Source organism: Desmodus rotundus, chromosome 6 (genome assembly GCF_022682495.2).
Source record: "Desmodus rotundus isolate HL8 chromosome 6, HLdesRot8A.1, whole genome shotgun sequence".
Taxonomy (NCBI): Eukaryota; Metazoa; Chordata; class Mammalia; order Chiroptera; family Phyllostomidae; genus Desmodus; species Desmodus rotundus.
Genome location: NC_071392.1, coordinates 32,199,777 through 32,226,331, shown reverse-complemented (window position 1 = coordinate 32,226,331; position 26,555 = coordinate 32,199,777). Strand labels below are relative to the sequence as shown.

Here is a 26,555-nt window from a genome sequence, read left to right as displayed (position 1 = left end):
TTGAGTGAATTTATGATATAATTCGTAGCATTAATGATGAGTACATACACACTGGGTAAATTCGAAGTTCTCCATACAAAAGAAACAAGAAGAAAGGGAAAGGAAAGGAAGCCATCCTTGTTTAGAAACCTCAGGAGTGTCATAACATTGCAGAAGGAATTGGGCCTTGGTGTCAGAGCTCTCTATTGTTTTTCCTCATTCCTCATTTACTTAGCTCTTTGTCTTCATAGAACAAACTCCACTTTCTCAGCCTTGTCTGCATCATCAACACAACAGTACCTAACCTGTTATGATATTGTGATGGTTGAAGCTGATATGCAGAAAGAGTTTGTAGCAGAGAGTGCCTGCCGTATAGTCGTCCCCAGTAAGTAAGAGTAACTCTGCTGTTCTTACTGACAGAGAGACAGCAGTCTCCGAGCTACGCGGGCTGCCACTCGCCTTCTGCCTTCTGCGTCGGCCCGGCGGGCTGGCTCAGCTCTGTGAAAGGACAGCTCCCTCCAGCTCGCAGCTTTACGGCATTTCTTCTTTCATGTCTGTAGTATTAAGCCTTGATGCTCCTTGTACACCTTATCCAGGGGAAATTGCACCAAAGAGACCTAGCTTTGATCTATTTTCAATTTTTGACTGAATTATGGACAATAATACTGTATTTTAAAGGATAGCCAGAGGCTCCAGGCTACAAAATTTCAAGCCCCTTTTAGTCTTTTCAGATCTTGAAAGTAGATGATTAACCATTGTCAGCTCTGCATTGACTTGGGCTTTCTTAGTTATTGAACTCCTGGCTCCAATTCATGCCTCCATTCTCCCTTTAATCCTGTGTAATTTTTTTTGTAGTGCCTTAATTTCAGGAGGGCATCTATGTATTTGTTTTGTTAAGAAACAAATTATGATCTTTAGTATGTTCTATCCTAAAAGCTGCCTTTAGTGTAATGGTTACAAAGCTTCCTATAGCCAACAAAGGGACTATTAAAGCATTAATCATATCTTCCTTTCCTGCTTAGGGCTGTCTTCCCCATGATGCCATTGTGTGAAATTTCATGTTAATAACACCTCAGGTGGACTAGAAGTGCAAAGAGCTCTTCCTCATCCTTGATAATGCTCTATAACTTCACAATTCAGTGGCTTAAGAACAATGATTTATTCTTGTTCAAATACCCATGGGTTAGATGGGGTTGGCTGATTCAAACTCAGCTAATCAACTACAGGTTAAGTCCAGGCTTTCTCCACATATTTCCTCCTTCTTTGGACCAGTGGGCTAATCAGGTCATGCTTTTCTCTGGCGATTGCAGAAGGGCAAGGAGGGTGAATGGAAATAGGTGTTACCTCCTCAGTTCTAAGTTTGTAACTGTGCCTTTCACATCCAGCCCCATGCCTTTGGCCAAACTTGGGCAAGTACCGCGGAGGAGCTGCACAGTTGCGTGGCGGAGGGCGCAGTTATAGGAACAGGTGAGGAAGCAAGATCAATAAGGCAACCAACCACATCTGGCTTTGCCAGTAACCATCCAGGGACTCCGAACAGGTCTCTAAACCTCAGCTTCTTGGTGGTTGCATTCATTCATGGCACCCAACAAATAATTTTACCATCTACTGGGGTGCCAGGCATCATTCTAGATGATGGGAATACAACAGTGAACAAAACACTGAGAAATCCTTGCCCATGTAGATTCCATGTTCTAGTCATAGAGACAGAAACTAAATAATGTATATGTGTGTACATGTGTTCGTGAGTATGTAACATGTCAGAGAGTAAAAAAATGCAATGAAGAAAAATTAAATTACGTTACTTAGCCAAGTAATGGAATCCACCTCTCCAAGCCCCGTAGATTGCCATTATTAACAGTTTGCTGTTTGTGGTTTGTGGAGTCTGACCACTGGGGTTTGACTCCTGCTCTTCCTTTTACTTGCTCTGTGATCTTGGGCATGTCTGCTATTTTTCCACTGCTGCATTACAGATTCCCACAAATTTAACTAACGCCTTCAAAAGCGTACATGTATGACCTCATAGTTTGTGTGGGTCAGGCGTCCAGGCCACAGCATAGCTGGGTCCTTTGATCAGGGTCTCACAAGGCCACAGACTAGGTGTCGGCTGGACTGCATTCCTTTCTGGAACTTGGGATCTCCTGTTCATCTCATGGTGTGGTTGATGGAATTTATTTATTCATGGTCATGGGCATGATGTCCTCATTTTATTGCTGTTAGCTCTTGGCCCCTACAGACTAAGGCCAGTGGGAGAATCTTCCATCAGTCTACTAAGTCTGCTAAGATAAAGTCTTACATAACATAATGTAATCATGTGGGGGGGTGCTCTCCCATCACTATTGCTATAGACTATTGACTTGAAGCAAGTCACAGCTTCTGCCTGCGTGCAGTGGGAGGTGCTTGGACAAGGGCATGGCTAACTGAAGGTCACTATAATTCCGTCTGCCGCAATGTGGGAGTTAACCTCTCTGTGTCTCAGTTTCCTCATCAGTACAATGGGGGTGATAGTAATAATATCTACTTCATGAGGTGGTTTTGAGGATTAAAGGAATTAATTGAAGTAACTCAGAGCAATGCTGGCTACAGAGAAATTCCTGTATGTGTTAGCTATCTTGTTATCTGTAAAATGTGTGGATTTTCTTAGATGATTTTTAAGGTCCCTTCCAGCTCAAACGTTATATGGTTTCATTATAACACACTGTAATGCAAAAATGAACAAGGACAAGAAATCTGATTTAAAAAGAGAGAGAGAGAAGGCACAATACAGGGACAATTTTAAGTTGACCTAAATAGACCACATTTCAAGGGGGCAAGAGCCATTCCCCCTGTATATTGCTGGCAGAAGAACCTCCCCAAGTATTTCCTGATGTGAAGTTTCATGTGATGTCTTGTCAGGGATCTTTTGGAGGGCCAGAGGCTCTCCAAGCAAGTAGTGCTTTGTAAGAAAGTTTCCTCCTTTGGTCTGCATACTGTCCCTAGAGTAATTGAAGCCTATGGATGTCAAACAGATCATTGGATGATGCCCCTGAATTATATAATGTAACAGTTTGGATACAGGCTCTGGTGCCATGTTTGAGAGTAAAAGTGTGGTTGACTTTTAACCAAACTTGCTTAAACATGAATGACTGAAGAACTATAGCCCCTAAATGCCCACTCCCACCCATACAGCCCATGGAGAGAGGGCCTTAATGGTTACGTCTTCCTGAGGATGCAGGACGGGTCCAATCTTGCCGTTATTACTCCTTCCCCTGCTAGGAGCCCCTGATGAAAGCTGTTTCACCCCAGCCAGACGGGAAACGGCTTGGCTATGGGGGCTAGGGGTTGGTCAGTCTCTCCACTCCCTGTCTCTTTGGATGATCTACTCCGTCTGGAGTAGCGAGGAGCCAAGAGGCAATGTCAGTCGTTGTTGTTTGTATAATTCACACCCCGTGTGTTCATGTTCTCCGTGTAAAGGCCTGTGACTTAGAGCGGCAGCACTACGGACCTTTCGAGCTGGACCTTTACGGGCTGTCCTGTGCACCGGGATGTGTAACAGCAAACCTGGTCTGTCTCCACTAAAGGCAATCCCCGCCCTGCACTGTGGCGACCAAACGTGTCCACAGATCTTGCCCAGTGTCCCAGTACATTTTAGACATTTATTTATTTACACAGTTATCATGTGTTTTAAAGAAATAACTAAAAACAAGCATGGTTTTTAAAAATTCAGACCACAAAACGGTAAGAGTAAAAATATGTCTCTTCCCCTCCTACCCCAGCACCAGGTGTCTCCCTCCAGAGGCGAACACGTCACCATTATGTAGCCACCGGAGGTCTCAGAGATCGCACTGAGATTGATTTAAATGCAGATCTGGGCGTCCAGTCACTATAAGACACACCGGCATGTGTATTATGTTTTTATTAGTAATTTTTTCATTCATATTCAAGATGGAAAGGAAATGACTGGAATGAATCTCCTTTAGTTTCTTTCCATTGTACTTTTTTGAAAAAGTTTGTCAGCTCTCTCTGGACTGATAGTCCCTCAAGAAGAACCACTTCCTGTACAGTGAGAAGCTGCATCCCCTTACCAGACCCCCTGGCCTCTGGAGCCTCTCACCGTGATCTCATTTAGGGCGGGGGCATGTGGCAGGAAGGAGGAACTCTTTGGGGCCTCAATATGTTAAGCCCTCGATGGAGACATTTTTCATCTAATGAAACAACGGAATCCTTCAAAAGTACTAACAGCTGGGGTTTGTGGGGAGTGTGTGAACCGTGCCTTTTACAGATTTCCTTGTCCTCTTGAGGACACTTCATGCCTCACGAGGCTGTGGTTCTCACAGCACAGCATCACCTTCTCACACAGTGGCAAACGTGTTCTTATCAAGGCGTGTTCATTTGTCGGTGTGCATGTGACGTACCGTTCTTATAGCAAATGCGTTGCTGCTACTTCACAAATCCCTTTTCTGTGCTATAGTGACATGAAATTTGTTGGTCGTAGTAATGGTGGTGGTGATTGGCCCATAAAGTGGACTTTCACAGCTTCAGCAAAATATGTATCTTCAACTGTGTGTGTGTTATATAATTCAGGGAAGATTTTTCAAATTAATGATTCCTACTCTTGGCAAGGTAAAATAAGTACTCTCATGCTACTGATGGGATTATAAATTGACTTCACGGTTATACAGAATAAATTAGGAACATTTTAAACCATTCATATCATTTGACTCAGAAACTAGCCTTCTCAGAGTTGCTAAATTGTCGCAATGACACAAAGATTTCTGACCGGGAAAGTCCAACAGTGGGGAAATAGATAGGTAAATTACTTTTATTATTGCTACTACTATTAGCTAACAAAATGCCCCAGTAAGCACTTTTAAGCATTATCTCATTAGCTCTCATAGTGCTGTGTAATAGGTGTTATTATCCCATAACCATAAAAGAAAAGTGTGTCTTAAAGAAGCCGAGGAAGCCATCAGAAAGGTAGTGACGACGATGGTGATGTGGTAGTGGTGGCAGCTGACATCCACTGAGTACTACTACGTGTCATATGGTACTCGAGTACTGTACATATGTCACCTTATTTAATCTTCTTATGAAGAGCCTAATGAAGTAGTACTCTTTGTTATGCCCCTCTGAAGTCTATAGCCATAAACATTTCTTGTATCCAACCAACTAAGAGTTTTCTACCCTACCCTCACTCCAGACTGGCCTGAAATGCACGTGATGTTGAAAAACTTTCAAGTAACTTGAGAATTGGGGTCTGTGTCTTGAGGTGTTCTGTTGCCTCACCTGCATTGCCACTGGCATAATCTATAATAAGCGAGGTTTTCTTGGTCAGAGGTGGGAAGGTCTGTGTATTTTCAAAGCATTTATTTCTAATCTAGTAATGGAACTTTTCATGGCACATATTAATAAGGGAATCAAATTCTGCTTTGTAGTATGAATACACTATAACAAAACTCAGTTGCCTTGTTCTTCTGTACTATAGTTGTACCAGCCACTGTGTTCAGATCTCTTAATTCTAAAGTCAATGACAGAAGAGCCTTAGTTAAGGAAGAGATGGGTTTCTAGCAGCAGATTGTTCAAAAGTAGAAAAGCACACTTTCAAGCACATCTTGAGGAAACTGAGCTTGTCCTCCAAGTGGGAGGTGGTTGAAGGCTTACTCAGTGAATAATTTAGTAGAGGGCAGTAATTTTATGACTTAAGTCTCATTAAATTGCATGCATGCAAGCACAGTACAATACATGGAATGAGAAAGTGCTGGAAATTAGGGTGGTTGTTCTTGGACTCAAGTCTGGTACTTTAAGGGACCGTGCCTGACTTGGTCCTGTGGCTGCTGCTGACAGGGCTCGTAGGAGAAAGAACGGCACAGTGGCTCTGTTTGTAAATTGTAGCGTAGCGTATAGATGCGTCTACGGAGGACAGTCTTGTGCCAGTGAGACTCGGAGCTAACTGCCTGTGCACTGTCTCTAACACACCGTGAGGCAAATAAGAGTGGCAATGAGTGTTTTCCTCCTCTTGAATTTAATTTCGCATCTTCTAAAAGAATGAGTCCCCAGTACTCTTAGGCAGCTTTGTCATTGGCCAAAGTCCTAATTTTGTATCTTTCAAAAATGCCTACCCACCCTAATCTCCATTCCTCAGCTTCTTGTGCTGGGAGCCTATTTTAATCACAAGAACCTGTAAGACAGAGGGGGCTGAAGGTTTTAAAAACTTGGTGAGCTCTTTGAAAGGACTCAGTCACTGCCTTTGTAGTGAATGTGATCGTTGGACAGAGTTGCATCTTGGTCGGACTGGCCCTTTGCCCCTGTTTGTGGACAGGCTGTCTTGTAAGGCTGTCCTTTGTCCCCTGTAATCCGTCGGTGGCAGAACGGGGCAGTGGAGAGGGAATGATGAGCTTCTGCCTTCCTGAGAGATCAGAGGAAGAGCCGACAGCTTCAGCTGCGTAGGGAGGCCACGCTGTGCCGACGTTGAGATTCCTAACTCTGGGGCAACGTTACCCTCTACCGAAAATAATAAAGCATCCAGGCAGAGTTCTGTGGGGTGTTGACAATCCGGAGTGGAAACCACTTCTCAAGAACTGACAAAGCAGGATGGTCTTAGGGCAGCACAATGGAGCCTGCGAAGAGACGCTCATTGTTGGCCCAACTCCTGATTTGTCTGCGTATCTGTAATCTTACACTTTGTCCTTCACGTGAGGATAAAATTCATGCTCAAAGGCCAACACATGTATTTAAGTTACTTGGATGGTACAACCCAATAGGAAGGAACCTATCAGTTCTTTGGAATCCAGAGACCAACCACCCTGTCTCCCCTCCCCCCACCAGTCACCACTAGCTGTGTGACCCTTGCCAGTCACTCAGCCTGTTCCAGGCATCACTTGTATATCTCTATATAAATCAGAGATCCCTATTTAGGGTTTATTATTTGTTATATCACATTTCATATTCCCAAGTACTGAAGCCGCTTCCCCCAGCCCCACTGAGCATTGTAAAACTTTCTGTCCGAACTATCATGATGTGGGATAAATGGGGTTGTGTGTTCCTCACCTGGCGCCCCCAGGACAGGCTCGCACCTTCCTTCCTTGGTGCAGTCAGGCAGGCAGCGGATCTCTCGCCTGCCAACCTCACCCTTTCCCACTTAATGTGCAGATAACAGTGCGTAGTGTCGCAGTCAGTATTGGCTACTCTAACAGAATATCACAGATCAGGTGGCTTAAATAGCCAACATTTATTTCTCACAGTTCTGGAGGCTGCAAGTCCTCAATCAGGGTGCCAGCAAGGTCAGGTTCCAGGTGAGGCCCCTTGTCCTGGTTATGTCTTTACAGGACTTTGCTTGTAGGGAGTGCTCTGAGAGGTCCCACATGTCCTTTTTTAAAAAGAAGGACCTTAATCCCATGATGAGGGCCTGCCTTCCTGGCTTAATCCAATTTTAATTTCCCAAGACTCCATCTCCAACTACCATTACATCGGGGGTTAGGGTTTTAACATAATGAATTTGGGGTGGGGAGCACACCAATATTCAGTCCATAGAAATAAGTGTTTAAGTAAAACAGTAAGGAGTGGGGAAGATATAGATATATGTCTGCTTTTGCATTAGTCTCTTAGCTGGCTCCCACAATGCATAAGTAATAATTTCCAGTTATTGGAAAATAATTGGCCATGTATGCCATTGATGCAGAAATGCATTGAAATATATGGAAAAAATACATATAATGTGAAGTTAATCAGAGAGCTCACAATAGTCTAAGCTGGTGCTGATGAGGCTGAATGAACACCAGTGTAGCATTTACAATTAAGAATAACAGCAGTTGAAAGTTACATCCGACTCGTTGTGACTCTGATGAGGAGCCTGCTGTCCGGGCTTCTCCAGGGAGCTGCTGATCTCCAACTCCCTTCACGAGCAGGTGGCTGGCAGGAGCAGCCAGAGCTGTCCGGACTGAGTGGCAGCCTTACTTCCTGAGACAATCCCTCATTTTCCACTCTGATTTACTCATCTAAAAGAGAAATACCAAATTTTCACATTGGTGCTCTAAATGCCATCTCTTGACCCACTGAACTGATTAGGAACCTGTGGCTCGTTTGTAGGTGAGTCTGTGGTATCGCAGGTCAGTTGCCAAGAGAGTGTTGCATCGAGAGAGTGTGCTGGGCCTCTGGGGCCGGCGGACCTAACGCTTACCGTGAAGGTCTCGTCTCACGAAAGACAGTCCCTTTCCCAGGGACTATCTTTTCCGCAGATGTATCCTCGCGTCCAGAGCAGAGTCCTTGTCCATGACAGGCTTGCAGTATTATTTTATGAATAAATATATAATACACTCATATGTTGAAATTGTAATTGTATCTATCCAAATAGTATATATGCAGTTGCAAAAACTATAGTAAAATATTGCCAATGTAGCACATACTGTAGAACTCTCTTGACCTAAATTTTTTAACAGCCTTTCTGCTGGTAAACTTACCAGAGGTTTCGTTGTAATTCACACATTCCTGCACACCCTATTCAGAGCTCTAAAAATAGCAGCATCTTTCTTTAGAGCAGGTAAATGTATGGATTTCCTTTCTGGGCAGGCCCTAACCTACATATTCCCAGGACAGGCGTAGCCCTATCTGTCCTGTCCTCGCTCCCCCCACCCAGCTCCACCACTGCAGACACAACAGCACAGGGGTGAGGGCACCCCTTTTTGTACTCTCCACTTCTTCCAGGAGCCCCCTCTGCTGCCTCTCCAGTGCCCCATCCTAAGTGCAAGTAGGTACTTCTGTGAAAGAAGAGGTAAAAGGCTGTGAAGAGGTGAAAGAAAATTCATCCCACCCCTGTGCAGGTAGTCCCATCTTGCTGTTGCATCGCCCCTATTAACCAAAAAGGCAGAGGAAATGATTTACCTTTTGACCGCCACTCATCCTTCGCACAAGACCTCCTGCCACTTCTCCCAAGTCATAGCTCCCTTTGTGGTCTTGACCTCAGTCCCTTCCCAGCCTCCCCATGGGCTTGGAAGCCTCAAGCCAGCCTGTTCCTGCCCCGGGCTGGGGTGGCTGCCCCAGGCTAGAGCTTCAGGAGTCTTGGGGACAGGAGCCCTGTCCTGCTCTCTAGCCACCTCCACTGAAGGAGTCTTGCGGTGTCCCCGGCGGCTGAACTTTCATCGGAAGTGCTGTGGTAAGGGATGGTTTGGCTCTGCAGTGCTCTCTGGTTTGTCATGAATTGACCAGCCTTCTGTGCATCACCCAGGGGACTCACCACTGTGTACAAAACCTTCTCTTTGGGAAAATGTATTGTGAGTCCCGACAGCTCTCACACTGTTGGAACATGGTCCCATTCTAGGAATCTACCTTTTATTATGTTTTCATTGTGGAATTTTATGGTGGTAAAGGGATAATGAGATGGCTGATGAGCTTTCAACTTGCCATTTTTATTTAATGCAATTCTCCTTCCTGAATCCTGAATCCTGTGCAGAAATTTATAAGCAACACAAATGCCCATCAGTAAGAGAGTGGGTGAATAATATTCCATTCACATAACAGTTACAAAGAGTTTGGATGAAACTTAGCAATTTAAGTTTAAAAAAAAAAACCCAAAAGATTAGCCTGGGCTGATGTGGCTCAGTGGATTGAGTACCATTCTGCAAACCAAAGGGTCGCTGGCTTGATTCCCAGTCAGGGCACATGCCTGGGTTGCAGGCCAGGTCCCCAGTAGGGAGCACTCGAGAGGCAACCACACATTGATGTTTCTCTCCCTCTTTTTCTCCCTCCCTTCCCCTCTATCTAAAAATAAATAAATAAGATCTTTTTAAAAAGATTAGCCACAGCATTATATTTTATATTTAAAATAAAAATATTTTATAATCTTTACAAGGACAATAAAATATAAAAAGGAAAGAATAATGAACATAATTCAGGATAGAGCTTACTGGTGGTTGCTGAAAGCTAAATAACCCAGCTCTTGTCTGTGGTGGTGAGCGTACGGGGGCTTATTATGTTAATTAAAACAAAATTCTATGCACTAGGTCCACAGAAAGGAAAAATAATAAGTACATTCTTTTCTCTTTGTTTTGAGTGAAAAACACGTCTGTGGCTGTCAGGATTGAATAAGAATGAATGACAAAATTGGTTTGCCTAGTAAATAGTAATGTAGGAATATCACTCCTTGACTTTGAAACCAGTCCAAGTGGGTCCAGTAGATCAGCAGAAGCACAGCTGCACCAGCTGGGAGGAACCGGGCCCCTTAGCTAGGAGGTCGCCTGACTGACTGACCGCTCAGTTCCAGCCTCTCCGTCTCTGCTGGTCCTGCGTGCATAACTTGCTTTAGGGATCAACTGAGATGAATTAACAGCCTTACTAATAATGTTGCACCAGCAGCTGAGCGACCGGGGGTGGGAAGGGCACCAGGCTTGCATCTAGGTTGTGCTCTGTAGATCAATAAAACAGAAAAGAGAGCCCAGAAATAAACCCACCCCTACATGGTCAATTAATATACAACAAAGGAGAAAAGAATACACAGTGGGGTGAAGACAGTCTCTTCAGTAAACGGTGTTGGGAAAACTGGACAGATACGTGCATAAAATGAAACTAGACCACTTTTTACCATGTACCACAATAAACTCACAATGGATTGAACTCGTAAATGTAAGACCCAAAACTATAAAACTCCTAGGAGAAAACATAGGCAAGTAAACTCTGACATTGCTCTTAGCAATATTTTTTTCTGACGTTATCTCCTCGGGCAAGAGAAGCAAAAGAACAAATAAACAAATGGGATTGCATCAAACTAAAAAGGTTTTGCACAGTGAAGGAAACCTCAGCAAAATGAAAAGACAGACTACTGAATGCAAGATGTTTGCCTATGATATATCTGAAAAGAGATTAATTTCTAAATTATATAAAGAGCTCATACAACTTAACACCAAAAGACAAACAATTGCATTAAAAATGGGCAACCTGGATACGTCTTGAAAGAGGACGTACAGAGGGCCAATGGACATATGAAAAGATGCTCAATGTCACTAATCAGCAGAGAAATACAAATTAAAACCACAATGAGATATCACCTCACACCTATCAGAATGGGTATCATCAAAAAATCAACAAACAACAAATGTTGGGGAGGATGTGGAGAGAAGGGAACCCTAGTGCACTGTTGGTGAGAGTGCAGACTGGTGCAGCCACCTTGGAAAGCTGTATGGAGGTTCCTCAAAAAATTAAAAATGTAACTACCATATGACCCAGCAATCCCAGTTCTGGGTGTCCACCCAAAGAAATCCGAAGCCCTAATTGCAGCATTATTTGCAATAGCCAAGATGTGGAAGCAACCTAAGTGTCCATCAGTAGGTGATTGGATAAAGAAGAGGTGACACATAAGTACAATGGAGTATCTATCACTCAGCCACTTAAAAAAAAGGAGATCTTGCCAGTGTGACAGCGTGGATGGACCCAGAATGTACTACGCTGCGTAAGTGAAATGAGTCAGTCAGCGAGGGATGAATACCATGTTGTTTCATTTATATGTGGAATCTAAGAAACAAAAACAAACTCATAAATACAGATACTTTCTGCTTTCTGTGTGTAAATAACTCATTAGAGCATCATTTAGAAATAATATGTCGTAAATGGTGATTTTACTCAGTAGTGGGCTGAATAGAGAACACCCAAAGATATTCTACCCTGATTCCTGGACCTTATTTTACCTATTTGGAAAATGGGATTTTTGCAGATGGGATTAAGTTAAGGATCTGAAAGGAGATTTTTCTGTGTTATCCCGGTGGGCCCTACGTGCAGCTCTTAGCCTCGGTATGAGAGAGAGGCAGGAGGAGATTCGATCCGGCAGAGGAAAAGGCAGAAATTGGGGTGATGTGGCCACAGGCCAGGGAGTGCTCTTAGCCCCAGGAACTGGAAGTGGCAAGAAATGGATTCTCCTCTGGAGCCTGGGAGGGAGAGTGACCCCGCTGACACCTTGATTTCAACCCAATGAAACTGATTTCCGACTTCTAACCCCAGACCTTCTTTGGGAGAATTAAATTTCTGTTCTTTTAAGCCACCAAGTTTGTGGTTATTTGCTACAGCAGCCACAAGAGACGAAGACATTCCCATTAACATGTTTTTGAAGGTAACAGTTTTCTAAAACACCAAGTTTCATAGTAGTATGAATCAGTTCAATAGCTTTGTCATTTTAAATTTTAATGTCATAAAAGAAATACTTACAATACTACATTTTTGAGGGAAAAGTTGCAGTTTTACATTTTTGTGTCTCCCAATAACCAACACCACTGCACACAGTCGATAGGAAAACTACTTTCATTCAAGAAGAAGAAAACAGCGCTCAGTTTGGGTATGTGTTATGTGTCCTGTATGGCACATATATGTCATAGAATTTTAACTGGCCTCAAGTTTGCAGCTGAAGTAATGAGCATCAGTGGATAAACTCATTGTTTTTTAAATGATCACTATTTATATCCTGCAAGTTTCCAGAAATGATCCAAAGCCGCTTGCAGTGAGAGGCACCTGGAGTATAAGACCATTAAAGCAAGGACAGGAGGGCAGGTGCCAGGGGGTGAGCTCTGGGTGGTAGACTGCTGAGCCAGCCCTCCAAGCAGCCACCTGCAATAGCTTTTGTGTGAGCTGCCCATGCCGCTGAACTTGAAATTGCCCACAAGTGCTCCTTTCCAAATGCCTATTTTAACATATGAAGATGAAAGTGGACCTGTGGCCCTAACTTTCTTCTACTGCTTGTGCTTTTTAGGTTAAAAAACCCAGTTAGAATGAATTTTCTGAAGCAGTACTTCTCAAACATCCGTGTGCATACACATCACCTGAGGCCCATGTTGAATTCTAGGTTCTGACTCTCACGGTGGGGAGTGGAGCCTGAGCAGCTTTCCTCGATGCTGCTGCTGCTGGTTTGGACCACGTTTTGAGTAGCAAGGCTCTAGTGCAGGGGTGTCAAACTCATTTTCACCGGAGGTCACCTCAGCCTCTCGGTTGCCTTCAAAGGGCCGAATGTAATTTTAGGACTGTATAAATGTAACTGCTCCTTAATAGGGGCAGGGAGCTCGGCGCTGCTGCCCGGTAGAAACAAGGTGCTGGGTGGATAAAACAAGGTGGAGGGCCACCTGTGCTCTAGTGCCTAGTGCTCCACCCTCCAAGTCCCTCTCCCTGGCTTCATTTTTCTGCATCTGCGCCGCTGTCTAGGGGCAATCAATCTAGTTCTGCTGCATTCGCTTCGCAACATCGTCCCTTCCGCCTCTGCAGCCTCCACCCTCTGGCTCCTCGGTGACGTGCACCTTAAGGATTGCTGGTGTCTGGGCTCCCACACCCCACACTTCGGGACTGACAGTCTGAAGCCACGGTAGCATTGATCAGTGAAAAGAAGAGAAGCTGTTGGGATGAGAGTGACGTTGATGAGGGAGTTAGGGTTTAGGGAAACAGGGAATAGAAACAGTAGGAGAAAAGAGAGGGAAAAAATAAAAATTGAGTTGAAGGAAAACATTTTAAATGAGCTGCAGAATTTTCCAGTTAAGAGCATTTTCTAATTTCTCTAATAGTCAACTGTTTATTTTGCTCATTCATCTACTGAAAATCTTTTGTGGGCCCCTGGATCCAGGCCAAAGGCTTAAAAAAAAAAATCTATAAGTCACCTAACTAAAGAGATTCCTAGGTACATTGGGCTACTCAGTGGTCCCAACCGTATCTGACATTAGAATCACTGGGGGTGTTTAGAAAATTCCACATATCTAGGCTGCAGCTTGGCCAATTAAATGACAGCCTTTGGGATGTGTCCTAGTCTTTAGTATTTTTTATCTGTTTTTTTTTTTTAATTCTTCCCAGATGATTCCCATGTGCACCCAAGTACCACTAAGCCAGACCTTTACCTTATGGCAGGTGAATTGAACTCACTTAAAGTAAAACTCTTAAGAGCTATCCTTGACTTCTTTGGATTACTTCTCCTCTAGACCTTTGCCGTGTTGAAAACTCTGCGCAATATCTTGGAAGCACCATCTTTAATCCGGCGCCTTCACTTGAACAGCTGATTAAACCTTCAAGTAGATTTCTGAAGCCGCCACTGCTTTTCATTTTCTCAGTCCAGTGGCTCCCCCTCCTGGCTCTTCGTAGGTAAAGCTCCCTGCTCTGCAGAGTCTCACTACAGGTTCGCCTGCTCTGTGACACACAACCCTGGATCAGCATTTTAAAGCAGCTTTTCTCATCCTACATCCACCTGTACACTGTTGGCTGTTGACCGAAATGAACAGTTCGAAGTCTAACCCCTTGTCTAGTGGCACTTTAGCTTAAGTCTTAGGGACTGGTGGGAGAGAGCTACTGTGTGTGTGTACACACGCACATACCACATACATGCACGTATTTTCTTTATCTTGCTAGTACAAAATATTTTGGTGTTTTCCATTGATTGTGCTGGTTCTCTGTAAAATAATTGATACCTACTTTGCATAGAAAATGGGGGAGGAAAGCTTTCATGCATACCTTCCCTACCCTCCTTCACTAAGTCATACCCTTTTCCTCCTCCACTCGCTTCTGCCTAGGGGCCCTCATTAGGACGAATGAAAACAAAGGTAGATGTACATGCACGACCCCCTCTCGTTGCCCAAAGTGTTTGCTGCAGCGTTACATCAGGATTTGACTGCACGGACCCTTGTGTCTGTGGAGGCCGTATTTCATTCGTACTGTATCTGAATACAGAATGCGTTGCAGTCCGACCCTCAGCGCCCATGCACCTTATAAGGCTGTCTGTTCCCTCTTGTGCAGCTCTTGTCAGTAGAGTGTCCTTCTTTGTTGTATATTAATGTTTCACCCCGTTGCCCTTGTTTTCCACCTGACTCAGCACAGCATAAGTCAGTCCCACACTGACTTTGCAGCACTTGATTTATTCAAGGTGATATCCCCGTCTCATCGAGAGTAAATGTTTCCAGTCCACCTCACGGCACGTGGGTCCACCATCCCCTGACCTTTCTGGGTACATCCTATCGAAGACTGCCTTGTTTGTTTTTGTCCCTTTTTATATGATGTGATTCAGCGATTAAATCTGTATTTCTTGTTTATTGCTGCATAGCCATATTCCTGCAGACTTAACAACAGCACATGTTTATCAGCTCACAATTTCTGTGGGTCAGGAGTCCAGGCCTGGCTTAGCTGGGGGATCTGCTTTAGGGTCTTCCAGGGCAGCAATCACGGTGTCAGCTGGGCCTGCAATCTTATGTTATGTGAGGACCGCTGGGGAAAGGTCCGCTTCCAGGCTCCCGTGGTCATCGGCAACCTTCGCTTTCTCGTAGGTTCTTGGGTGGAGGGCCTCAGGTTCTTGCTGGCTGTTGGCTGAGACCACCTTCGTTTTCTTGTCCTGTGCCCTTCCTATATGACAGCTTGCTTCCTTAAAGCCAGCAAGGGGGGGTCTCCCAGCAAAATGGGAGTTAGCATCTTACACAGTATAATCACAGAAGTGACATCTTGTGACATTTATCATATTGTGCTGATTAGTCCCTAGTGCTCTCCACACTCAAGGGGAAGAGTATGAACACCAGCAGGTAGGGACAACAGGCCACCTTAAAGTCAGCCCACCCTGTCTCTTTGATCTCCACTGGGTGGTCTCGTGGAATTTATACTCAGCTGAAAGTCACAAGTCTTTTTTTACACAAATGGTTGCCAGCCCGGTCTTCCCATCTTGAATAGCTAATGAATACGACCTCAGTAGTCGATTTTATGTTTATTGGTATTAGGTTTCCCTGTGTTAGGTTCAGGTAACTGTTCCTTCCTGATTAAATATATATTTTTTTAACCCTGACTCAGCCATCAGAATATTACACAGTCCTTTTATTTTGTGTCATTGGAGAACTAAGACATTTTTCTATGTCCGTCTTTAAGTTGCTGAAGAGGTATATATGGATATATGTGCGCACACACATGTGCCTGCTGGACTGGAGGGAGAGAGAGAATGAAAAAGCCTGGTTTCTAACACTCACTCCCTCTCTGTAGTCCTTTAACACCATCCGAGCTGCGTTTCTCCACCTCATCCTCCTGAGAGCGTACTGGGCGGCTCTCAAGGGCGTAGTCTTTCTAGTCAAACCAACCTGATTTGGAACCCCAGCTCCACTCGACAATTATTTTTCTAGATGAAGAGCACACAGCAGGATAAGAGTTAGGAAGTTCTGTTTCCTCTCTGGCTCATCTTTGAACTCGACACCATCTGTTCCAGAGTGCGGCGAGCAATGGCCAAGTCGAGTTGGGCCGAGCCTCTCCACAAGTTTCATTTAGAACTTCTCACTGGGGAACCAGGGAAAATCTTCCAGAACCTAAAGTAGTACAGCAAATGAAACGGTCATTATTTTAGATATGTACAGTATAGGTGGACTTTCAGAGACTATTTAAAAATTATAAGAGCTGTTTGGATGTTCCTTAGACTCATCGCTAAGTCAGTGTGGAGTCCTCAGCACCCCTGTAGCCTGCCCATCTCGTCAAACGGAGAGCTAAAGAGGGAACCCGGTATGTTCCACCTCATCAGGACATACTTGGGTGGCCCAGTTTTCTCTGCGTTTGATATTTTCTGAACCCCTTGGTCCAGGAAGAACTGTTAGCATCCCTTGTTCTGCTTACACTTTGGGCTTTGCTCAGGGAAAACCCATGGACTCACGTTAGCAGCTGCAGGGCCTGGGCCAAAGCAAAAACCAGCAAATGTGAGAATTAGTGGAACAGTTAATAATTTAGAAGGGTACACCCAGCAATCCCACTTCTGGGAATATATCCAAAGGAACCCAAAATACTAATTCCAAAGAAAATAAGCACCCCTATGTTCATTGTAGCATTATTTACAATCGCCAAGTGATGGAAGCAGCCCAGGTGTCCATCAGTAGATGAGTGGATAAAACAACTATGGAATACTACTCAGCCACAAAAAAAATGCAAATTTTACCCTTTGTGTCAGTATGGATGGACCTGGAGAATATTATGCTAAGTGAGATAAGCCAGTCGGAGAAAGACAAATACCATATGATTTCGCTCATGTGGAACAAAATGAACTAACAAGGAAAATGTGGATAGGCTCATAGAGAACAGATGGCAGTTATTGAGGGAGTTAGGAGTGGAGGGGCTGAGCAAACAGGAAAGAGGGCTCACGGACATGGACAACAGTGTGGTGATTGCTGGGGGGAGGGGAGTATAAGGGAACTAAATGGTAATGGAAAAAAACACAATAAAGATTTTAAAAATCTAGAAGGGTAAATGTATGTTTCTGACAAACAGCAGTTCTTGAACTCTGAGCTCTAGAATTTGTAAAGTGAATGTTTTAGCAGAGAGCCCTTTCCTTTTTCTTTGTGTCTTCCTCTGCCCCTCACAGGGGCCGTCACGATTGGTGAGATTCTAGCTGTACCTGTTGACACATAGATAAGTCTGGGGCGTAAATTTGAGGGCATTAGACCCTAGTCCATGGGGGCCAGGCAGTGCAAACCCTTACTGAGAAGGCGAGAGCCTCTTTTGTTTTTCTTAACAGATACTAGAAGTCAGGAATTCACAGAGGCAGTCTTCTGGGAACTGGATATAAGTGACTACGGGGAAGGCCATCTTGTTGCTGGAATTTGGCCCTGGTTTTCTACTGCTGCGTGTGCTAAAAACTTCCACGTGTTTTTCTGGATCTTAAATCCCTCTCCTCAGATCCACGTCTGTATTTCCGACTGCCCTTTACGTATCCCTATCTTGACCTGCAGGCATTTCTGACGTGGAACAGGCCCAGAAGTAAACTCATTGCCCAGCCCTCAAACTCACCTTATCGCCTGCATTCTTGATTTCAGCTAACAGCTTTTTGTTCCACACAGAATGGCTCTGAAGTGGTAAGAGGCGCATTTTACATCATGACCCACAGTGTGCGTTCACATACGCACAGGTGCAACCTGAACAGAAGTCTCATAAAGCACTGCGTGTCCTCCCCGTGTGTGTGGCCCTCTGACGTTTTCTCTTTATTTCCTCTTCTGAAAAGTGCTGATGTTACACTGAATGAAATTTACAATCCCCAGTGGGTCATGGGACCTGTAATTTGGGAAAATCTGAAACAGAATATAGTTTCTTTGGAGTTGAATCTGGCCCTAGCCTCCCATCCTATAACCTGGTCTACAGTTGAGTCACACCAAACTTCACACTGTTACCAGAAACATCATTCATTCATTCATTCATGCATTTAGTCAACATTTACTGAGTGCGCGGCACGTGGCAGGCACTAGGGATCCAAGGACAGACATTATGGTCGCCACTCTGCGGTCCACGGTCCAGTGAGAAGACAGACAAGTAAGCCAACAATGACGAGGCAGTGGGTAGGTCTTACAAAAGTCTGCAGAAAGCCCTCAGAGATCACAAAGATCACCATGTGTAACTTGGACCAGAGAATCCAGAAAGTCTTTCAGGAAAAGGTGAACGGTGAGCTGAAGTGAGAATCAGAGCTAGGAGTCACCCCAACCAGGTAGGAACAGGATATTCCGGGAGAGGAAACCAGTGAGGAGGTTCGGGGACGTGAGCAGCATGGGTATTTCAAGGAGGTATTTTGACATAAACCTTTCCTTTTAACCAGAATACTATCCTGTCACTCCTACCCTTTCTTCACCTGGCCAACCACCAGTCAGGGTTCCTTCGCCCATTGCACAAAGAATCTCTCCAACGTAGCTTGAGTGCCCGCCCTCAGGTAGACTCAAGCACCCCCCTCCTTGTGCGCTCCCATCCCTCCCCGTCTGAGAGAACACTTACTGAAGATGGGTCATCACAGCCCCCGTTCATCATCTGCCCCGCAGAGTAGGAGCACCTCAAGGCAGAGCCCCAGCCCCCTCCCTCTGTCTTCTGTGACAAACACAGAAAATGTCAGCCTGGTGAAGAGATGAACCAATAAATGAACAGGGAGATGTACAAGCCACAGCACAGGTTTAAGGTGAAGTGCTTAAATGACTATGTAGAAGAGTTTTGAGTGTATCAGAGCATGCTGTTTTAAGATTAAACCAGGCGTGCCCTGGCCAGGTGGCTCAGTTAGTTGGAGCATCATCCTGTACACCAAAAGGTTGTGGGTTCAATTCCTGATCAGGTTGTGGGTTGGATCCCCAGTCAGGGCATGTATGAGAGGCACCCTACTGATGTTTCTGTCTCACATTGACATTTCTCTCTCTCTTTCTCTAAAAGCAACAAAAACACATCCTCAGGTGAGGATTTAAAAAAAGAAAAGATTAAACTAGGCCTGGGATGCTTATTTACAGATGTGGTAACTACAATTTAAATGTTGATGGCACACTGGGTGCAATTTTTTTCATTGTTTTATTTGCAAAAAACTGTTTTTTGGCTTTTAGAGAATACCTCTTTCTAACTTAAAAGAATGGTGGTTGTGGAATTTCTTAGTTGATTAATATAAATGCAATGCTGACATCAGAGCCAACACACACCCCCTCTCTATTGCACAAGTACCCTATCATCTCTAACCATGTGTTTTACCCAAATTGTCTTTCCCAAACTGGCTTTCATAAAAAGCAGAATTGACTTTTAATTCTTCTTTTCCTTTGCCCACTAGCTGTCCAGCGTGTATTTCCTGTGCCAGTAGCCCAGGAGATGTAAGCAGGAGGAGAATTTGAGGTCTGGAATCTCATCAGTCAGTGCTGTAGTAACTCATAACAAAGTCATATATTTCTTCTTTGCAAATAAATTTTATGAGATGGCCATGATGTGTGATAATCACTTTGAAACAGAGCCCTGGATCTGGATGAGGATAGTGCCTATAAAAAAGTTTCACTAACACAGACATTGTAGAAACACACAGTCAGGGTAGCAATCGTGCCTTTATTAGCAGTGAGAGAATGAGATTCAGCTTCTGGCTGGACTTTTCGGTGTTTACAAAACCTTCGGAGTGTCTGTTTCATATTGATGGATTAATTGTGATCAAGTCGTGATTTTGAGCTGAAAGTTCACCTCTTTAGCTGCTAAAGTTTAATAGCATTGAACTCCGTTGTCCTTCGTCAGAACTCAGCGTGAGCTCCACACAGAGCTTCCCTGATGAGCTGTGTGCGCTGTCTGCACACCTAATTGTCTCCCCCTCTTGAAACCGTGGTCGGAGTTAGTGAAAAGAAAGGGGGAGTGCCTTTTCCAGAGACACTGTTGTCACACTTGTTCATGTCAGACCCAGCGGCTGCGTCTCTTTCCCTGTCTCACAACTCTTCCAGCCCTCTCTCCAGTTCTTCTTCCCACTCCCACCAGCCCCTCAGTAGTGTGGCCTAGTTTATGTAGATCTGCTATTAATGTTCCTGTTGATTAGTACCTGCAAAATTAACCAACCACAATTTTAAAGAAAAATTGTATTATTGGATCCCCTGAACTCAGATTCAGTGTTTCCGTGAGGAACATAATGTGTGTGTTCCACCCCGACTCCCCAGATGGGAAGCAGCGAGGGACACGCTCGCTGTGTGTGCCATCCTTTCCTCGACATCTCTGTCCCCTCAGAAAATCAATGCACAAATAATCAGAGCTCTCTATTTCCATATTGCCTGGAAGTGCCTGCTAACCCTCAGAGGCGAAGTGAATATGCCTCATTCCCTCCCATGAAACCTGCCATTCCTCCCGTGTTGCCAGCTCCTGGCTTTATCTCTTGCCCTCTCTAGCCTCCCACTGTTCATGTTGGTTCGTGGTAGCTGGAGTCAGAACGTGTGGCATTGACTCCCCTGACCAGGAGTCACTGTGGAAAAAGTAGGCAGACGAGATTCTCCCACATGGCCAGCCCCTCCCTCACCTGACCCCGTTTTATGTGGGTGCTTTGGGTAACATCTGTTAGGGACATGGTGTTTGCATGCTGCATGCCAGGTAGTGTTCTCACCTCCGGTTTACAAAAGAGGAAGTGGAAGCTCAGTGCAGTTATTTCTTGCCCAAGGTCCCATAGCTAGTAAGTAAGGAGGGGTGCCAGACAGACTCCAGGGGCTGGGCTCTGAAACGTTCGACCTCACTGTTCTCTTTCGGTGACTTGCTGTGGTCTTTGAGTGTAACAGTCATAGACGGTGGAGTTGGAAATTCAAATGGAGTGTGCCCAGTTCTGTGTAAGCTGGGGTTGCCTTTCACTCCTTTAACCAGATCGAGTGCTGTGGTGAGAGAAGAGCACGCAGGGAAAGAAAGTAGACGTGTGGATGAAGAAAGGAAAAGGTCTGGAGAGAACAGTGTGTTGGGACGAGGAACCTATAAATCACATGATCGAAGATGTTAAATGTAATGAGCGCGTGGCAGTAGAAACCGTGAGCCTCCCAAGCTGTCTGTCCTGCTTCTCTGAAACTTAACGATGCTCAGACAGAGGGTGTGGGATGAGCAATGACAGAATCCTTAGAACTGTTCGCCGACGAGACATCTGATGCTGGCGTGAAGGACAAAAGCTCATGAAAGAATCATGAGGGACAGGGACATACCTTATTCAGTTCCATGAAGATGAGCTTATCGTTTGAGTCCTAAACCTACTTGTTAAGTTTGGAGTTGATAAAACGCAGCCGATTTAACTTGTCTTACCCCATTCGGCTGCACTTGTTAAAACACAGACATTCATCTTGGGTGGCTCTTTAGCCGGGTTTGTTTTTTTCCCGAAATAAAATTCCTGGCACACTATAATGGAAAAAAAAATTCAGAGTTTCATCATATGCAGTGTACTGTTTTCTGCACTGGAGAATTCTGAGTGCTTTGGAAATAATAAGTCTGTTTCCACCATTTCCTGTTCTCCACTAGGTTCTTGGGACGCCAAATGAGGACACTTGGCCTGGAGTTCATTCTCTGCCACACTTTAAGCCAGGTATGTTTCATTAATTACAAATGACTGCGGGCTTCCTATATGCAAAGGCTGAAGGTACAAATGTGTTAAGCTAATATGTTGCCTTGAAAATTTCTGGTTACTTTTGCCATTGTGTATCCCACCTGTTAGTGGACTTGTCCTTTTATTTCCACATTTTATTTGTCTGTAAAGATAAAATAAATGACATCGCTCGTGATGAGAGATTTTCATTCTGAGGGAGGTACAGCGTTTCATTTGACAGGCTCCTCATGAAGTCAGCGTTCCTATTATCGTCAGTCAGACTGGCACCCATATCTATGAAAACAAAATTTAAATTGGGGTACAACAATGTGTGATTTCTTGTTCTAAGACTAGGAAAAGTATTAAATTGTAAAAAAGGAAAACGTCACATTTTCATTTCTTTTTTAAAAACTAGAAATTTATGGTCAGTTAATTTGACTTTAAACATATGAAATGTTCTGAGTGTCCTATTGTACAGTATTCAGTGTTTTTTAATGTAAAATATTTAAACACCCAAACCAGAAAATCTGAGAGAAAAATGCAGTATTTATAAAAATAAGCTGTCACTTTATTTCTCACCAGTAGGTGGCAGTCAAGAAACTTTCAATGTTAATAATTACACTAACCAGAAGACTCTCAAACTTGGTCTATTTAACTTTTAGAGGAGGGATGAAAGGTTTGGAATTGGAAATTTAATAAAAATCAGTGGAATGAATTATTGTAAAATGATTCTCTTGGTGTTTAAAAAATTTTCTTGGTTACAAAACATGCATTATAAAATGCAGACCCACCATAAAATTATTGAAAGGGATTTTATGGGAGATCTAATAGTTCATTATTTTATGAGGGAAAAGGGCTATGAATAATTTCTGTTGCAGGAGCCAAGTATATTCTTTCTCTCCTCTTCCCCTCTTTTGGGGAACCATCAGGAATAAATTATCAGTCCCAAAGAATGACTGAGTTAGGAAACTATTTTTACTCTTAATATTTTTCTTCTGAAAGTGTAGTGTACTGAGAATTCTTTTATCTTCTTCAGTGCCCCAAGGACTCTGTGTACTTTTACTGAGATTTTTAAATAACTTCTATGTTCTAAAAGACTATAGTGACTTAACAATTTCGGTGGATTTTTTCCCTTCTTTTTTTTAACCACGCAAGAATCATCCTCTAACTACTCCAGTTGTCCCTCAGGAGTCTAAGTGAGAACAAAAGCTCTTTATAAATGTTCCAAATGTGGCTCTTAAAGAAGGCTAGCTACCGCATGTTAGTATCTGAAACATTAAGCCCTAAAGAAATGAAACGAAGGGCCCTGGCCAGATAGCTTAGTTGGTTAGAGCATTGTCCTGGTATGTCAAGGTTGCAGGTTCGATCTCCAGCCAGGGCACATACAAGAAGCAACCAATGAATACGTAAATAAGCAGTGTATTCTCTCTCCCTCTCTCTCTTTCCCTCCACCCCCTCTCTGTTTCTTTATTTCACTCTCTCTTTTCCTCTCTTTCTAAAATCAATTTAAAAAATTGAAAAAAGTAATAAAACAAAGGAGAGTATGAACAAAATTGAAGAGTAAAGATGGCCGCAGAAAGGAACAATTAAGGTGGTCACTTGGCCTGCCAAGTTTCTGCCCCGGAGCACATCTAGTAATTTGTTTATTTTGGTGCACATACAACTCATCTTCATTAACAACATACAAAAGCATTTATTAAATGTTTTCTGGGAGGTAACATGATGTGGAAAATAAGCTAACAGATTGGGGACTTCATGAGATCAGCGACTGCGTGTAATACATATTTTGGTGTTCCACGAATGTTTATGGTCCCGAATTACACTGATTAAAACAGGCCTTACTTACGTGACTCTTCTGGTAGACATATATAAGTCAGGATATATGAGTTTAGTCATTACTGTCATGGACAAGTGTCACCACAGACACAATAGACCAGCAGTGGGCATCCGGAAGAATAACGTGTTCAGGTGAGGTGTGAGGCGTGGGAGCCGACAGACGAGGAAGACATTGTGGGCAAGGCTTGGGGCTTGAGGATGAGAGGAGATGTGACAAATGCTTGCTGAGGCGGCTTGAGAGGGGTCAAGGGAAGACAGTAGACTGAGGCAAAGGAAGCCAGTCTGTGAGTCCTTTCATGCAGCCCAGGAACCAGACCCCCTGGGGGTTCTAGTCTCTGCCACCTGGACCTCATACTCCAGGGGAAGAAGACGCACAGTCCCAGAGGAGAAAGTATCAGTGGTAGGGTCCGTCTGTCCTACTGTCCTACTCCGACTCTTCACCTCCTTATCTTACCCCCAGGAGTGCCTCAGAAATTCTGAGGGGAAACAAAAAAGTCTGAGCCGTGAGGCCATACTTGGTTTTGTTTTCTTTTGTTTAATAGACTACTTTTTGGAGCAGTTTTTGTTCATAGCAAAATTAAGTGGAAGGGACAGGGATTTCCCAGGTACAGATGCCCCACACATGGGCAGACAGCCTCCCCATTTTCTGCACCCCACGAGAGTGGTACGTTTGTCACACCGTTGGGTGGTCGTGGACATGTCAGTGTCACCCAGAGTCCATGGTTTACATTTGGATTTGTTCTTGGTGCTGTATAGTCTGTGGGTTTGGACAAATGTAAAATGGCATGTATCCACCGTGATCGTGTCATGTAGAGTAGTTTCCCCACCCTAAAAATCCCCCGCGCTCCCCCTTTTACCCCTCCCTGCTCCCAGCCCCTGGCAGCCCCTGGTCCTTCTGCTGTCTCCGTGCCTTCGCCTTTTCCAGGCCATCACACAATTGGAATCGTACAGGGTGTTGCCTTGTCAGACTGGCTCCTTTCACTTAGCCACGTGCATTTTAGTTTCCTTCATGTTTCCTGTGGCTGGATAGCTGATTTCTTTTTAAAGCCAAACATTCCATTGTCTGGATGTTCATTCACCTGCTGAGGGACACCCCGATTGCCCCAAGTTTGGGCGGTTACAAATAAATAACCCGTTATACGCATCCATGCGCGGGTTTCTGGGTGGGCATACATTTTGCGTTCCCTTGGGCAAATAGCAAGGGGTGCGATTGATAGACATGATCTGCTTGATTTTTGAACAGGTAATACATTTAAGGAATTCAAGATATCAAACAATGTTAAAAGGTGCAACTCGTCTCATCTGCCCTCTTCCCCAGAATCAATGCCCCCACCTCAGGCTTATTTTATTAGTTTCTTATGTTCCTTTTCTCATGCAGCTGTACGAAATTACTTATAGATAGATAGACAGATAGATAGATAGACAGACAGATAGACAGTGTTTCTCATATTAAACACAGTTTTCGGCCTTGCTTTTCTTACTCATGCGCCTGGTAGGGCTTTCATGTCACTGCACAGAGGGGGCGGGTGGGGCTCCCTTCTCCTCTTACAGCCGACTGTTTTCCGCTGTGGGGATTTCCCCTATGCCCTGCTTAGCGACATTGGGGTTGTTTCTAGCATTTTGCTATTATAAATGACCAGAAGTAAGGTTAAAGAATAAATAATATATGGTTAAACTTTGAACACTGCTGGCAAGCTGTCCAAAGGGAGGGTACCAGGCAGCTCCGGCAATAGTGTAGGTGGTAAAGAGTCCTGTGGAAGGAAACAGAGCAAGAAATGGGTTCAGGAAGTGCCAGGGAAGGGGGTGGTTAGCAGTTTTAAATTGTAAGTGGGATCGAAGAAGCCCCCACGGAAAAGATGACATTTGACTGAAGGACATGAAAGAGCCATCAAGATATTTGAGGGAGGAACTTTGCAGAATGATCAAGTACGAAGGCCCTGAAGTGGGAAGAAGGGGGTAGAAAATGAAATCAGAGGCAACAGGGGCTGGGGCAGGTCGTGAAGGATCTGGGGGGCTACTAGTGGTCTTCATCATTTACTCTGAATTAGATAGAAAGCTCTGGAAGGTTTCAGTCAAGACAGTGCATGATCTGGGGGTTTTGGTAAGATCGCCTGGCTCTTGTGCCGAGAGTGGGGGCAGGGCAGAGGCAGGGAGACCTTCGAGGAGACCAGACAGGAATGTAGGGTGGAGGTGAGAAAATGTGCCATGAATTCAGTTATCTACCTTCTCAGCTTCTCTGTTTCAGCTCAGAACTTAATGTGATTTTCCCTTGGAAAGTAGAGCAAAACTGGAGCAATGTTGTAAGAAGAACTGTTAAAATATTAAAAGACAATTAGATGACAACTGTGTTTTATTCAGTAGTATTTAGCCTGTGTATATCCTCTTCTGCTCTTACATTGGTGCTGAATTCCTTACCCTCAGCTTTTCCCCACAGCAGCCAAGCAGCTGGGACAGAGCATGGCTGCATAGAATAAATAAGTAACGTACACGCATGTGTGGAAGTGTGTGTGTGCTGCACACCGTGAGCCCAGACTTGGGAGCTGCTGCTCGTCCATCGTTACTTCCACTTCAATTTCCCTTAAATGAAATGGGATGTGCCTCTGTTCCTTCTCTGCACCTGATTGCCTTTTCCTTTCTTTTCCTTCACCCTCATGGTGGTGTGGCTTATGGTGTCACAAGTAGGCGTGTCCCCCTCTCTCTACTACCTTCTTCTCCCTCTTCCCTCCCTCTATCGCTGTGGTGATGACAGTTTACATTTTCTTATGTATTTTACTATTTACAAAGCAATTTAATACATTATCTCAATTGGTATTTAAAATAATTCCGAACCATTATAATTTTATTGTCCTAATACCATTATCCCATTTTACAGACTAGGAAACTGAGGCTCAGAGAGATTGTGGGGCTTGGCCAAGGCCACATCTCCAATGCGTAGCAGAGCCAAAAATCAAAACCAGGTCTTTCAAGTCCCCAGCCTGGAGTTGCCCACACCTCTCTCTAA

At 44.2% G+C, this 26,555-nt stretch overlaps 1 protein-coding gene across 5 annotated transcripts in view; it reads left to right on the top strand.

Annotated features, from left to right (window-relative positions):
- Positions 1-26,555, top strand: part of CDK14 (cyclin dependent kinase 14) — a 537,492-nt gene that overhangs the window by 373,488 nt on the left and 137,449 nt on the right. For all 5 annotated transcript variants that reach the window (XM_024577248.4, XM_045185274.3, XM_045185273.3 and 2 more), the window contains one exon: positions 21,655-21,718. In XM_024577248.4, the coding sequence (XP_024433016.2) occupies positions 21,655-21,718 (64 nt within the window). The remainder of the gene's footprint in view (positions 1-21,654; positions 21,719-26,555) is intronic.